The 16,639-nt window shown below is 36.7% G+C and overlaps 1 protein-coding gene across 4 annotated transcripts in view; it reads left to right on the top strand.

Annotated features, from left to right (window-relative positions):
• The window catches only part of abr (ABR activator of RhoGEF and GTPase), a 262,246-nt gene that overhangs the window by 237,720 nt on the left and 7,887 nt on the right, over nucleotides 1-16,639 (top strand). For all 4 annotated transcript variants that reach the window (XM_062048178.1, XM_062048179.1, XM_062048180.1 and 1 more), the window contains 5 exons: nucleotides 9,686-9,745; nucleotides 9,947-10,056; nucleotides 14,308-14,447; nucleotides 16,179-16,313; nucleotides 16,387-16,492. In XM_062048178.1, coding sequence (XP_061904162.1) covers nucleotides 9,686-9,745; nucleotides 9,947-10,056; nucleotides 14,308-14,447; nucleotides 16,179-16,313; nucleotides 16,387-16,492 — 551 coding nt within the window. The remainder of the gene's footprint in view (nucleotides 1-9,685; nucleotides 9,746-9,946; nucleotides 10,057-14,307; nucleotides 14,448-16,178; nucleotides 16,314-16,386; nucleotides 16,493-16,639) is intronic.

Genomic DNA, 16,639 nt, shown 5'->3' with positions numbered 1-16,639 from the left:
ATGCCAACAAAGAAAATATGCCTGAGAGAAAATACTCGAACGTACAACAATTTTGTCCTTTCCATCCTTACACTTTCCATCCTATGTAGCTGAGCTACTGTGTGAAACAATTTCCCATGTGGATCATTAAAGTTTGTCTAAGTCTAATAAAGCTTAATTTTTCAAAATTTGCCCGCACAATGCTGTTGTACATTGGATTTGCCATTGGCATGCTACTGAAAAGCATTAGCGATTTTACATGGGGCTTTTAACACCTCTAAATTTGATCATGAATACTACAACTAAGATGTACATTACAATCAAACAGCTGGTGTATAATAAGTACAATACTTACAGTACAAATACTTTTTAGGGTGCAACCAAAGACTGGATTCTGCTTAATGGCAAAGACTACTTCCTGACTAGGCAACACACTGTATCCTACACACTACTGCCATATAACGTCTTAGAATTAGAACCGCATGCAAAGTCTACGATATAATACTTGCAAATGAAAATCAGAAGTGCAAGAAAACAAGATATAACAACTAGATCGCACAGTTATCATTATCAGCTTAATTTAAATCGTGAATCAAAAAATAAGATTTTTTTTTAGCAATCAAATTAACCTTTATTAACACAAACACACACACAGAAGTACTGAAAATTGGTACCGTTGAATACCGGTATTGGAAAAAGCTTGGACACCCCTAAATACTCTAAACCAGTAGTGAGTGGTTCAAGAGCTTCATCTAGTAGTACGCCAAAAATATCACTTAATTAAAAAATATCCAAACACAGTGTCACTGTTCAAACTGTGTGTAATGTTACAGTGGCCAAAAGTTATCAATATACTTGTTAGATAAAACGTCTGCCTTCTTTTCAATGAATATTTAGGCCTACTACGCTACTGTATTTTAATGTTGGTCATTATGGTGGTACTTGGAGAGCCAAGTGTTTTCTGAGGTGGTACTTAGTGAAAAAGTCTGAGAACCGCTCCTCTAAACAAACTCTGTTTTGATAGTTTCCTTCAAATGGTGAGTTAATGTGTACAATAACCATTTCAAGACAACCAGCCTATGCTCTCCAGTATTCAAGAGAGGTATGAGGAATGCTGGCTAATAGTACTACTTACTTAGTAAGATAAAAAGGGCACTGACCCACTGGTGTTGCATTGATTCTTCCGTGCCACACACTCCTCCCTTCATCTAAATGTTCGCAGATGGCATTAGGAAGGTTACATTTGTGTATTTCATTACTGTCCAAGTGTGTCTGCTTCACTACCACTGTGAACAAGCTGCATGTGAAGTCCCATTCATACACTCGCTCATATTCAAAGAGGCTTTTGAAAGGCACTTTTCAACAAGTACACTTTTTTTCTGAGTTCAGTTCCCTTGTGATCCTATCAGCTCTTGCAGCTCTCCCTTTCTTTCCACCACCATCCCACATTTCTGCCTAGGTATGACGGTGATTGCTGTTTAGCAGGTATACACGTAGTACCTTATGACGAGCTGCTGCTGCTTTTTAAATTGCTCTGATAATGACAAATCCAGTAATAATAATGATATTGGATTAGATTTTATATAGCACTTTTCTAGACAGATTAAGTTATAGCAAAATATGGATTTAATGTTACTTCGTACTCAGCAGTCGTCAGTTCTTGTTTATTACATTTCCCATTAATTTTTAGAGCCTTATCCAGACATATACATTGAACATTCACTGTTTTGGTCGTTTTCTGTTATTTCAGTGGTCCCCAACCACCGGGCCGCGGCCTGGTACTGGTCCGTGGATCGATTGGTACCGTGCCGCACAAGAAATAAAAAAAATATTTTTTATTTTTTATTAAATCAACTTAAAAAACACAAGATACACTTACAATTAGTGCACCAACCCAAAAAACCTCCCTCCCTCATTCACACAAAAGGGTTGTTTCTTTCTGTTATTAATATTTCTGGTTCCTACATCATATATCAATATAGATCAATACTGTCTGCAGGGATACAGTCCATAAGCACACATGATTGTATTTTTTTATGACAAAACAAAAACAAAAAAAAGGTGGTGTTTTTTCATCCCCCAATGTAAAGCTGCTGTATGAAGAACACAGGAAGTGGAAACTAGAAAATAAGAGCACAGGACAGGAGCTAAACACTAAATATAGAATACGCCAACAAACTCAAAATAAGACATGACCTGTCACTAACACACCATAAATGTTTTGGGAACATTGAATCAACTGAATGCAAAGTGTGACCGGCACGTAATACCTCCTCCGTCATTTTGTCAACTCCACCAAGAAAACTTAACCTCAGTATTACCTAACATCTTACAAATGGTGCATGATGTTATGCTTGAGCAGTCAGGTCACACAATGATCCTGCCAGTTCGCTAAGCATAAAAACATTGCTGACTTGCACACACAATCCAAGGCAGTCTTGAAGACTCATCAGAGGCAGAAAATGCAGCCCTGATAGGACCGGGCTCTCCTGCTTACAAATGTTAATAATAATCTTGCTACTGTGCCAAAATAAATCCCACATTGTGTGTTTTTTTCTGCAAGTAGCTAATCTGTGTTTGCATCTTCAGCATGTTGTCTTAATTATATATTGAATGGCAGCTGATAGAATCACATTTTAGTTCATTATGAACAAATTGCAAGGGGAACTGTATCAGTCATGAAAATTAATGAATGTACTTCACCAAAACTGGCCTCTACCTAAGTAGACCACAGTTTAACCGTGATTGTACTTGTATAACTTAATGTCGAGGTCATTACTACTTCCTGCACAGCAGAGCTAGCATCTGTAAAGCTGAATTCAAGAGTGTCTGCTGAAGGTGCTAAATATTTAAACACTGAGCACAAAAGGTATTAAACACACCTTGATGTTATCCTTACACTTTTAATTTGGCTGCATTCACACTTGCGGTTCAGTATGCCGGTTTGGATGGAAAATGTAAAAAAAGATACTTGGTGCACATTTAGTTGTGGTTCACTTAGTGTCTTTGTCATCAGATCAAAGGCTGTGCAGTAAAAACATTTGCATACAGTAAGGAAGTACGTAAAGTAATTGGTTTGGCAGATGAGTTTATTACTGCAGCATTTATTAGTGGATTTAAATTCGAGCCATAAGAGTTTGCAGAATAACCGCTATTATCGTGCACTCTTACGAGCCCAGTCTGCAGGGTGTGTTGCGTAAGAGTACCATAGTACAGTTTGTGCCTGTAATTGCTGTGTGAATCCCTTTGTGCCTGCAGAGATACTAGTCATGATCCACAAATCATAAGCCTCGGCCACCTCAAAGTTCTCACCGATTGGCCCCAGCCGACCATGTGTGTAAAAATGGCACCAAGTTATAAGAGCTCACATGGCCGGTCTGACATCAGCTGTATTGCTGCACAAACGACGGTACTGTATATACATGCTGATGTGTTCCACTGGCCTATAAATAGTTCTGTTGCCTACCCTTTGAGGGGAGGCAGAGCAGGATGTGTCACATCTGGAATAACATTCCCATTCGTCATGTGAGAGTATTTAAGGGTATTTGTGCAATTTGAGCCGAATATCTAATTAAAATACTTATCATAAGCTCTCTTAAGCTAATTAATACTTACAACAATGTTACAAAACATAGAATTAATATATGACGGCTAGACTATTGCATTTTGATTAGGAATGTGCCAATCAGTATCGGCCCATTTTTATAAAAAAGTATGTGATTGCCATTGCCGATTTATGCCTTTCAATGCTGATCACAAACGCTAATACTGCATTTATTTTTAGTCGGTCGACTGAAAGGCTAGCAACAAATTATGTATCTCCATACACAGTGTGAAGCCGCTCCCCTAAATTAATAATAACACCATTGTGGCAAATAAACAGCATTTCTTAGTATCTTAAGTATGTCACTGGAGGACATGCATGCTAATAGCAAAGCTAGCCGCTTAACTACTGTATCTTGAAACAAAACCAAGAAATAAGTGCTTAGTAAAGTTGAAGTGTAGATGGAACCACTTTACAACAGAAAGTAATCGGGTATGAACAGGAAATTAACAAGTAGATTAATAAGAGTTATAAAGAGGATAATAAAACAGTAACTGTTAGTGTGTCAGCATTGCACAGTCAGTACATGGCACGTAAGAGGAGGAAGGATCCATCCATAAATTGGTGGTGTCAACACCAAGGTTAATAGTATCAGTAAATGATCAATACTAGAATGATTAGATCGATGTCTGTATTTTCTCAAAATATTTTTTGCTGATTTTGTTACCAACTCAGGGAATAATTACCTGCCTTGGACCACAAGAGGACTTTGAGGGCAAAAATCTAAGTAGTTTTTGATTTTGTTTAGTTACTGTGTGCTTTTGACGTTGTTTAGCGCAAACAACTGTATTTGATAAAGGAGAACAAGAAACTTGTTTAAATAGTATGTTGATATTGTTAAACCGTCAATAGCCCATCCATCCATCCATCCATTTTGTACTGCTTGTTCTTCTCGGGCTCACCCGTTAACTGTATTGTATATACAGTAGATTTCCACCTATTTGCATTTGGGCATACGCACTACTTCATATTAGGGGTTTGATGGCATTACCTGCAGAAGGAAAATACTGTTGTAGCTATAAATCTAACGGAGGGGTAACAGACTAAAGTGTGTTTAACAATTATGTGAGGTATATTGTAGGGCAGTGGTTCTCAAAAATGTTTCACCAAGTACCACATCAGAAAAAACTTTGCTCACCAAGTACCACTATAATGACCAGCATTAGAATACAGTAGCATAGTAGGGGTATGTATTATTTAAAAACAAGGCAGAGGTTTTATTTAACAAGTATACTTAATATTTTGACAATTGTAACATTACACACTGTTTGAATATAAAAAAAATAAAACACTGTCCTTTAATCACGTTTTTTTTCTTGTTTGTTTGTTGTTGTTTTTTTTGGCCTAAAACTAGATTAGAGTCTGCAACCCAAAATGCTGAAAGAGCCAAATTGGACCAAAAATAAAAAATCTGTCTGGAGCCGCAAAAAATTAAAATCCTTATATAAGTGTTATAATGAAGGCAACATCTGATGTGGCTATATTAGCATATACTATCAAAATGACTATGTGTCGCAGACTGACGCTAATCTTCGTTCACATCCATCCATCCATCCATCTTCAACCGCTTATCCGGAATCGGGTCGCGGGGACAACAGCTCCAGCAGAGACCCCCAGACTTCCCTCTCCAGAGCAACATTTGCGACTTCCTCCTGGGGAATCCCGAAGCGTTCCCAGGCCAGAGAGGAGATGTAATCCCCCCATCTGGTCCTTGGCCTGCCGCGGGGCCTCCTCCCAGTGGGATCTTCGTTCACAGAAATGTTGAAATGTAATATTTATTCTACGCATTTTTACAACATTAGAAAACATTATTAAAATGGAGGCTTCTCAGAGGGTGAGATAACTCCTGGAAGTTGCTTGCTTAGAATGGCCAAAGGTATAAATGCGTGTGTCCAAGTTAAAGGAATGGCAGGCTGTCTTCTTCTAATGGATTTATTACAGTCTTTGCAAGCTGGGTAACGTTTGCTGTGGTCTAACGGCACACAACTATCAGAAATGCAGGCAATATTACATACAGATAATGTGTCACGAGACATGCAAATGTAAATTAAATACACAGAGGACATAAGTAAAGGAAATTAAATGAGCTCAAATATACCTACAAACGAGGCATAAGGATGCAATATGTACACACAGTTAACCTAAATAGCATTTTAGCATCGATTAGCTTGCAGTAATGCATTGACCATATACAGTATGCCTGATTAGCACTCCATGCAAGTCAATAACATCACCAAAACTCACCTTTGTGCATTCATGCACAGCATAAAATGTTTGGTGGACAAAATAAGACAAAAAAGGAGTGGCATAAAACATGTCTTTCTGTGGTAGCGTCGGGGAAACAAACTATGGTGAGTTCAAGTACCCTGAAATTACTATGACAAAACGGCGCTCGCCAAATTCTCTCATCAGTGAAGCATGTTTAATATAAACAGTGGGATTTTTAACAATTACAAATGTGTCATGTGTGTCCTCCTACAGATACTTTATTAAAACAAAAAAATTTTTTTTCTCCTATTTTTTTCCATTTTCATAAATTTTTGTAAAAGCTTCAGGGAGCCACTAGGGTGGCGCTAAAGAGCCACGGGTTGCCGACCCCTACACTAGATGGAGCCCACATAACACTAGTGGTACATGTACCACAGTTTGAAAATCCCTGTTGCAGTGTTAAAAGTATTAAATATAGACATTTCATGGGATTTCTACTGTCTCTACTTTCTGTTTCGTCATCTTTTCAACCACATTCTACCTGTCACGGCCCCATAAATAGATTATTGTCAATTGAATAATGAGATCCTTATCTGCAGCCTTAGTAGCTGTGGGTTATCTATTTAAAGAAAACACAAGCTTTATTGTTATGTATTTGAACTTGTGAAGTATGAACATTCTCATGTGCTCATAAAAGTATTATCCGACTTTTTTCGTCTCCATCATCGATCTAAATGGAACTAAGAAAAAGGAAAAATCCTGAAGTGTTGGATCATTTTGATTTTCCAAATAAGGTTGATGTTCTTCTTTTCTTGTTTACTATTTGGCTTATTTACCACAGTTGTGTGTTTCACATTCCTTTTTGTGCAGATGTTTAAAAAAAAAAAACATGTTCAGATGTCATGGAATTTTGGGGATTAAATGTCATATTGAGATGTATAAACATTTTTTAAATTCTTACTAATCTCACAAGTGTAAAAAGACAGGACTTGTAAGTGACGTTTTTCCCATTTGCAGTTGCAGGGTCCGTTTTAGAGTTTCCAGTATACATAATTACTCCCTAATGTTAGCTGCAAACCTAGAAGTCAAGTAAACTAATAAGAAGCGTGTGTTTGGCTTGCGGTCACTGAGTGTGAACGTTGCTTTCCAAAGGATCCACTTTGTTTTAACAACCCGACTAGAGAGCATTCATTTTTAATCAGGCTTTTGGCGATCCAACCGGAGGGAAAAATACGCTTTTTATGATTTTGTTTTCTAAGAAGCACCTCCTGTCTGTCGCTGTGTAAAGTCCGAATTGCAGTGATTATTTGTACCTCATCTCAAGCCTTGAGAATACGATATTTAATGCTAAAAGGGATGAGTGAAAACAGAGGCAGTTGTCATTTTTACGAGTCGATAACTACATTTCCATGCACTAAATTAGTCCGATTTCTCAAATACAGTAGTTTGGCTCTAAAGAAGCATCCTATAACCCATTTAAACACCTTAATCTCATCATGTTTGGTTTATCCGAAACAGGACTAAGACAGCTCGATTATGCAATTGGAAATCAAATCTCTCAAGTGGGTGTGTACTGCCGAAGGGGACCCTTAGTATCGCGCATGTACAAGTAACAACGCGCGAGTTATAACCCGGAAGCGGATACCATTCAATCAAAACATAGTCAACAACTGCAATGAAAATGGGTTATACTTTTATAGTCGCTAACCACGACCCATCAGGAGCAAGGGTGAAGTGTCTTGATCAAGGACACAACGGACGTGACGAGGTTGGTAGAAGCTGGCGCGAGTTATAACCCGGAAGCGGATACCATTCAATCAAAACTTAGTCAACAACTGCAATGAAAATGGGTTATACTTTTATAGTCGCTAACCACGACCCATCAGGAGCAAGGATGAAGTGTCTTGCTCAAGGACACAACGGACGTGACTAGGTTGGTAGAAGCTGGGGATTGAACCAGGAACCCTCAGGTTGCTGGCGCAGCCACTCTCCCAACCCGCGCCACGCCGTTCCCCCAATTAAGAGGAGACCGTTTATTTGCTCCACAAATTAAAACAACGTAACATTTTGAAGTGCATCGATGGGGGAAAACAAGAAACGGACATTTCTTTAAGAAGATAGCTAAGGAAATTGAGAATGCCGGCTTCATTAAAACTCTCGAACAAAATATGAATGAGATGAAAGAGAATGTAGTGGTCAAAGCCTAATGCTGCTGATATGCTGCAAATGTCATTATTTGGAGCTGAGTTGTGCCGACACTAAACCAGACTGTTTAAAACCCTTGTGAGCCCTTCGGGCCCAAAACGAGCATTACACGTGTTCCTTATGTGATATGATTGTTCAGTTTGAAGGTTAGAGGTCTGAAATTCAGACAGGGAGTTTTTAAAAATAAATTACATTGTGTTTTTGATTTAAACATTTTAAAAATAAGATAAAGAAAGTATACACACTTTTTCTTTTGAACTTTTTGGCCCCGTTGACTCCCATTATAACTGCTATTTGTAACATTAAGTAATCCTGATATATTACCCTGCTTTTTCCATGAAAATCCAATGAATCTCATTGTTGCTGATTGAGAAACAAGTAAATACTGTTTTGGTGTAATTGTGCCACTTAACCCCCACATGGCACGAGAAAACCATGCACATAACTGTCAGAGCTCTGATGAGACCAAGTGAGTTCAATTAAAGCACTGAAATGCAATGAAAATGATCTTGGGCAGTTACATATGACATGGCAGACATATATAAAAGACTTGTGTGAACTCAATAAACTCACCAAAGTTCTGCCGGATTTCTCTCCTATTCTAGCTCAGCTCTGTAAAAATAATATTTTCAATTTTGTCATGAATTATTGACCTATTCAAGGCTGTAATTGCCCAAACTCAAATATTCCACCTTGCAACTTATTTTTAGAATTATTGCATATTTGGCATTTTCCCATTATATAAAAAAAAAAGTATTTTTTTACAAAAAGGCCATAAAACATTAAAAAAAACAATAATAAAAAGCTTAATATCAATAGTTAGATCTGAAGTTGTTAAAATATTTCAAGCATTGAAAGTAAAAAAAAATATTGATTTATTTCTGATTTATAACACTTTTATGAGCTGGTCTCTTTTGGTATATATAGTCAATCTTAAGCTTGCACAAGGCTTAAAAAGACGTTAGATGTTGTGGCGAAACAACGGTTCTTACAACATGCTCTTATCTATCAGGCATCATGCATGAGATGTTGGAAAATGTTTTTGGTGGTGTGGGGAAATGTGGGAGATGTAAGTGACAGCATTCTTTCCTCACGCAGACATAATTGTGTTGTTGAAATATGGAATGCGCCAAGTCACCATTCATCACAAAACACAGACAGTAATAGTTATGATAGGATGGATAGTTCAACGTGATAGTTACGCTTTGTGTCGATAACCGTTTATGCAAGTCCGCCAGTTAAAGGGTCGTCAACTTAAACGGGTTCCACTGTACGAATAGATTAAAATACCAGTTAACAGATTTGAAATGAGTTATTTAGTTAACCAGCCCTTTACATTACATATAGAAACACAGTATCATAAAGAAGTGGAAGATGTGTATTGTGACAAACTATATTGCTTGATACTAACATAGCTTTAGCATGTAAAAGATTATTAAAAGTGAACTCTCCACAGAAAATATTGCAATACATTAGTTTTGCACTCAAAAATAGAAAGTAATCCTTCTTGGAACTGTATTCCTGGACTCATGTGGAGCAAAACAAAAACACCAATTGCAGATAAGGAAATGTTTCTATGATGACAGTTATCTGATAATGTAAAGAAGAATCTTTCTGGGAAGAGTAATAAGAGTTTTTATCTGTCCAGGGGCCCTTTTCTTATCTTGGTGTCTCTGTTGTGTCTTACAGCTGGACCCTCAGGCGGTGCAGTCCAAGAACTGGCACATGGACGTCATCGAGATGAACGGGGTAAGATAATACAAATGTCGAACATTTGGTAGATTTTTTTAAAGGTCACATACGTCTCTTAAAAACTTTAACTCTAGAAGTATGTTGAGAATCAGACTAAAAGCCTCAAATATTAGATTAACTGCACTAAAGGAAAACAAATGGGTCATACGGGCCCATATGCGGGTGCTGCTGTTGACACTGCTGGATTTTTGTCTTTAGATCAAAGTGGAATTCTCCATGAAGTTTACAAGTCGGGACCTGAGTTTGAAGAGAACGCCATCCAAAAAACAGAGTGGTGTGTTTGGAGTCAAAATCAACGTGGTCACAAAGTAAGTCTGTTGATTCAAAACAGAACCCCCACCACCCCAAATAAAGAAATTACATTACATCTGTGAAATCAAGGTTCATCAAGCATATCTAAGAGTTTAAAGTACCAGTAGAGTAGAAAAACAATTTGCCTCAACTCTATATTGAAGCTATTGGCATATGTATCGATTTATGACACCGAAAGACTTACAAAGAATGCGAGTAAATAGATATGAAAAAATAGTATCAATCTTTCAGAGATTCTAGAGCCATTTTTTAGAGATAATAAGCTAGTTAGTGAAGTGATTGCGTGACGTAGCGGTAGGAACCACAGATCCCTTCCCCACCAACAACAATGCAAATCAAGCAAACTTTGTGGGAGCCAATATTGACTACTTTGAGAAAAATGATGGTTGAGAACCTTATATATTTGACCCTGAATATAAGGAGGATGAGCTCCCAAGTTTTAAAAGCTCTGATAAACAAATCCAGCTTTTCGTGAAACACTAATCATCATGTAGCAGTATAAACAAACAAACAAGAAATACAAACTAAAAACATAAAACGATTGCCTACTGTACAATGTCTGCTCTCGCTGTGATGACGACTAATAGGATGTCCATATCTTCCTATTTACATGAAGAATTAATTGTGTTCCACACAAAGGTTTAAAACAGTTACTGCTGACACTGTCTTATGTTGTAGTGTTTTTGTCTCCATCTCCGGGTAGAATTTGAATGTCGTAGGTGAACTTCTCCTAGATTTATGGCTAAATCCTCCTATTATCCAGATGAGAGGCATGATTTATAATCTACAATAACTTTGACGAGCCGAGACGCAATGCAGCAGTAGCAGAAACAGCAGCAAACAACACATCGCCGGCTCAATGCTGCAGTGCTGCATAAGTTTCTTCTTGTCTTTTACAGTTTTACAGCGTTTGGCAACCATTGAATTAGGGTTGCCAATTTTGATCTATGCTTTAAGACAAAATACAATCATTAGTAAATATTGAAAACAATAAGGCTAAAAGTATACAGATAAGACACGTAGCAGGTAAAACACACACTGTTAAAGATGAAACACAAATTAAAGAGTGGGAATTTGTTACGAAATTCAGTCAATTCACTTGCATTAGTTTACGTTACATGGGCGGTTTTGACTCCGCTAATAATTTTCAACAAGCCAGTAGCTGTTTGAACATCTATGTATCTGTATGTGCACAGGGGAAGCTGTTAACTTTATTACCTGCCACTCTTTAAACTCCTTGTGCAGATCTGAATGCTTGTTATTTAAATGTTTACTTATGTTTGAAGCAAATGTGGTAGTACTGTATTAAAACATTTGGCGAGGCATGTCATTCATTATGCTTCGGTTGATAAATAAACAAAGAACTACACGGAGAAAAAGCCGCCATCTGTGACTGTTGTCGCTTGTGGTATGTCGCGTTGTTTTCACACCCGCAAGCTTTATAGTATTAGTATTTTAGTATTATCATTTAGTATTTTAGCCTAACAATAGCCAGCGTGGCTAGCTGGCTAACATTACAAACTAAAGTGTAATTTTTGCAGAAATTGAGCGAGTCAGCATCTGAAATGCCTCACTCTGAAAGGCTAGATTCATACCCCTACCCCTCGTTATGCCCACAACCCCTACATTTAAAGAGTCTTTGGGACACCACTACCTTCACGGGAACAGGCAAAATCTAGGGATAGGGCAAAAATACGGCGAGGAGGTGTATTGGGACTGGCCCTTAAATGCTTCGACCAAAAAAGTAGCAACAAAGTATTGTATAGTTCGAACTTACTACTGATATGTCAGTAGACTTGCTATGGAAGCTTTAATTTTTCAACAAAATGGGTGGAGAGAAGACAGTAATGTTTCATTAATTATAATTGAAAATAGATACATAAATCTAATATTTAATCATTTATACCTGAGGCGTCGGATCGACCTCTGAAGAGAAAATAGTCAGGGAAAAGTTAAAGAAATATTCAATCTGTAAGAGTCCATGCATGTCCCAATACTTGACCTAGAGCAAATTGGTTGTACAGTGGTTAGCATTTTTTTATACTTGAGATTTTGTCGATGTGGCTTGTGCAGCCCTTTGAGACACTTGTGATTAAGGGCTATATAAATAAACTTTGATTGATTGATTGATATTTAATTAACTATTCATTTAATTATTACATCCTTTAAATATTTATTTCACAAAATAATTTCATTATTTCAACATTTAATTAAATAATGACACATTTAAGTAATTCTTTAAAGATGTATTTATTTAATTTTGTCTCATTTTGCTTCATGAATTTATTCTATCTGTCAAACCTGGCTGTCAAAGTCAGTGGGTGGGTTCTAACATCTGATTGGTTACCTGACATGGGCCAAATGGGACATGATTGATATAATCTTAAAATAGTAATTGAAATGTGTCATTAATTAATTGTAATTATAATCAACTACATAATTCCATACATTTATTTTATGTCAAATTACATTACTTCATCATTTAATTATTGATTTCATTATTTCATGATATGATTAATTATTTCATGATTTAATTCAAGTAATTATTTAAAGATGTATTTATTTATTTATTTAATTTTGTCCCATTTTGCCCTTGTCAGCGCATCAGGGATTTATTTTATTTGTCAACATCTGATTGGTTACCTGACAAGGGCCAACATTTTTTATTTTTTTAATAATTTAAAAAAATAATTAATCTTTAAATAATTACTTAAATATGTCTTTAACAAATTACAATTGAAAATAAATACATAAATATGTTATTAAATGTGTCATTCTATGATTCAATCATTTAGTTAATTGTTGATGTGTTTAATTAATTATTTCATAATTTAATTAATTATTTCACACTTTATTTACTAATTGATTTAATGCTTTAATTAATGACACATCTTAGTAATTATTTAAAAATATTTTTTTATTCAACATTCTCTCTTAGGTTCACTCGATAGTCCGCAAGCTTTCTCACTGCAAGCGAAGTGCACCAGAAGTGAAGCAAACTCGAAAACTAAAACAAAGAAATTATACAGCATGTCGTATTGACAGCAGCCGATCTCTCTCTTTCATTTGCGCCAAAAGACGCACACACTCATCTCAGCCAGTGATGCATTCACGGAAAACTCCCAACGGCACACATGTTACACTGTTACGCGGTTCACACACAGCGAATGAATATCATTAACAACGTATGATAAGTGTGTGTCGTTGTTTTGCAATTAGGAGTTAAGCACTGCATTCTAACTCTTGTTTTGGCAAAACGACCTGTCTTGTATTCAGAATGTTAATTTATGGAAATTAATCATGAAATTGTGTTACTAGATTACATAAAAACTCTGTAATAACATATTTTACAAATAAAAAAGTTGTACACTGTATCCCATGCTCGTGCTAAAGCACACATCTCAATGTGCAAAATTTGAATGTTTTAGGCAGGGGTCCCCAAACTACGGCCCGCGGGCCGGATCCAGCCCCCCAGCATCCAAAATCCGGCCCACGGGAAGTCCCAAGTTTTAAAAAAAGTGTGTTTATTTTATTTATTTATTTATTTTTATATATATTTTTTTTTTAATGTTTCCTTTCTAGTCCTTTTTCTGCCGCTTGTTACTCTCGGTGTCTCCAAGCCGCTCAGGCAAATCATATTGTCTAAAAATGAATTTTCCCATCGATAACGTGACAATGTTAAATGTTGATGAACATCAATTAATGTTAAATGACAAAACGGATTATAAAGACAATGTATATATATATATATATATATATATATATATATATATATATATATATATATATATATATATATATATATATATATATATATATATATATATATATATATATACAGTATATATACAGCTTGGCCCCCGGCCAAATTTTTTTAAATCAATGTGGCCCCCGAGTCAAAAATTTTGGGGACCCCTGTTTTAAGGTAAACCAAATGTGATATGTGAAAGGGGTCATGATTCAAATGATTCTACAGCAGCACCCTTACCCAGACATACAACATACATTTATTTTCATTGTCAGTGTGCCAAATCACATATGTTAGAAAATAAAATATTATAAATGACTGCTGTTATTTGGTTATCACAAGTAAAACATTTAACTTAATATGTCAGGTTTGGGACAGGTGTGGCGACAGTGTGCACGTCTGATGTTGCTCACATGTGGTCCACTGAATGCTTCGACACATGAAAAATTAGGGGGAACATAGGTGACTAATGAGATGTCAACGTTTGTGATGTTGGCAGGCGGGAGCGCTCCAAGGTGCCTTACATCGTCCGCCAGTGCATTGAGGAAGTGGAAAAGAGGGGGATAGACGAGGTGGGAATCTACAGAATCTCAGGGGTGGCCACTGACATCCAGGCCCTCAAAATGGCGTTCGACACCAGTAAGGAACTCATTTTTTCTGGAACACAACCTATTGCTGAGTGGAAACTATGTTTCAGATGGTGGTTTATTTTTCTGCAGCAGTGCAGATAATGGCATATTTTTAAAGGTTTAGAAGCAAATCTACAAGCCAAGTATCGTGAAAAAATATGTGAATGTGATGGAGTAAATGCATAAACTCTTTTGAAGAAATATAATTTTCCTAAAGTGGACTGTTCAAGCTGTCTGACATCCTTCTACACTCACACGGAACAAAAGTACAAAAGTATAGAGGCACATTAAAGGGTAGCTGTACTATTTTGCCTATCGTTCACAGTCATTATGAGAGACAAGAAGACCATTTTTTTTGCTTTCTAACTTGTACAAATCAGCCCGTTCTTGGTGGCTATCAATGCAGCTAATGGGAGCAATTAATTTCTACCTATAAATCACTTCAAACATGCATTCAAATACTTAATTTACCTTCCGTAACCTGTACCGGAAGACACGATCGGTCCACACAGGCACGAAGAGCACATCACTTCCAGGACTTGCTTTTTATTTTACGACGGAGCCTTGAAACAAACTGTTATATTTTAATGTTTATTGAATGTTTTGTATAAAATAATAGCTTACGTAGGAGAAAGAGGGAACACAAGTAATAACATGAGCAAGGGGTAGATTTAAAAAATCTAGGGAATATTATTGCCACATTTTCAACAACTTTCACTCTTCTGTCATTGCAATGAATGACGCACGGGGGCGCTACTGACTCATCGTTAAAGGTTTGTTTGACTTTGAATTTCTTTTTAGATAACCTCTTATTTATAATAATCATTCTTATAAAACAATAATGCAGTCCTACCTTTAATCACACCTGACAAAGGCTGCACGCATTTCATTTGATGGAATGTTTAGTGGGTTTATTACTCTGAGTATGTGTAAATGAAATTAAATGTGATATGTATACTTTTATTATTCTTAGTACTGCCAAGTATCAGTTGATAATGTATTGCACTGATCATTAAGAATCAGATTGTCTGAGTGATGGGGCAGGACATTATTAGCATTTGCTTCTTGCTGCTTTTTTCGGAAACAAGCTATGTTTCAGTAGTACCGGTAATATTACAAATTTTATTTTTGAAGAAGATTATATTGCATTGGATATTTTTTGTTTGAATTGTGTGGATGGTTTGTCGGTGTCGTATTAAATTGTTGAAATGAACTGAAATGAAAGGTGAAGGATGTGCTGCTTTATATATGCTTATTCATTCAACTTTAAAATGTAATAAGAAGTTAACTAATGGATGGTGCTGCACTAGTCTTACTGCTTTCCACCATATTTTCGAAAATGGTGGTCAAATTTCGAATTGTGCGACCTCAAGAGTGTTTCTGTTGTGTGATGACAAATTTTCATGATTTTGTTTCTCTCCTGTTAATAACGTTTTTTAATAATTCCTTGTTTTTTGTCTTTGTAAGTGTTTTTTCAAATACAAATCCACAACAAAACTGGTATTCATCTCTGTTATGTAATATAAAAATGATCATCTATTTACCTGGATGACATCACCACAGAACCAATGTGACTTGGTCAAAGGCACACCTGTCAACATATGAAAATAAGGGACATTTCCCATGAAATAGCGACATTGATATGTATGGCTTATAAAAGATGATACCCTTCCTCCAGAGAAGAGAGCAGCTGTGTGTTGCAATGCGAGTTCAGTTTCTAACTGGGATTGTTTGGCCGTAGATACCAAAGACATTCTGGTGATGTTGAGCGACATGGACATCAATGCAATCGCAGGGACACTCAAGCTGTACTTTAGGGAGCTGCCGGAACCTCTGCTCACCGACCGTCTGTACCCCGCCTTCATGGAGGGAATAGGTGAGACCTGCTTTCACATATGTGCAGCAAGTGTGAATGGTCACAAATTAATTTGTTTTTCTCTGCATCGCAGCACTGTCCGACCCTGCAGCCAAGGAGAACTGCATGATGCATCTCCTGCGCTCCTTGCCAGACCCTAACCTCATGACCTTCCTCACTCTGCTGGAGCACCTCAAACGGTACATTCAAACCAACTTCATATGACTAATGCCATCATGCATCCTACTGAGAACTGAGTCTTTAGTATTTAGTACCAGATTTTGGGCCCCTATACACAAGACTCCTTAAAGTTCCAGTATAATAGAAAAATAAATGGTATTTATATG

Source organism: Entelurus aequoreus, linkage group LG05 (genome assembly GCF_033978785.1).
Source record: "Entelurus aequoreus isolate RoL-2023_Sb linkage group LG05, RoL_Eaeq_v1.1, whole genome shotgun sequence".
NCBI lineage: Eukaryota > Metazoa > Chordata > Actinopteri > Syngnathiformes > Syngnathidae > Entelurus > Entelurus aequoreus.
Note: the sequence above shows the minus strand (reverse complement) of the source record. Positions and strands in the feature narration are given on the sequence as shown.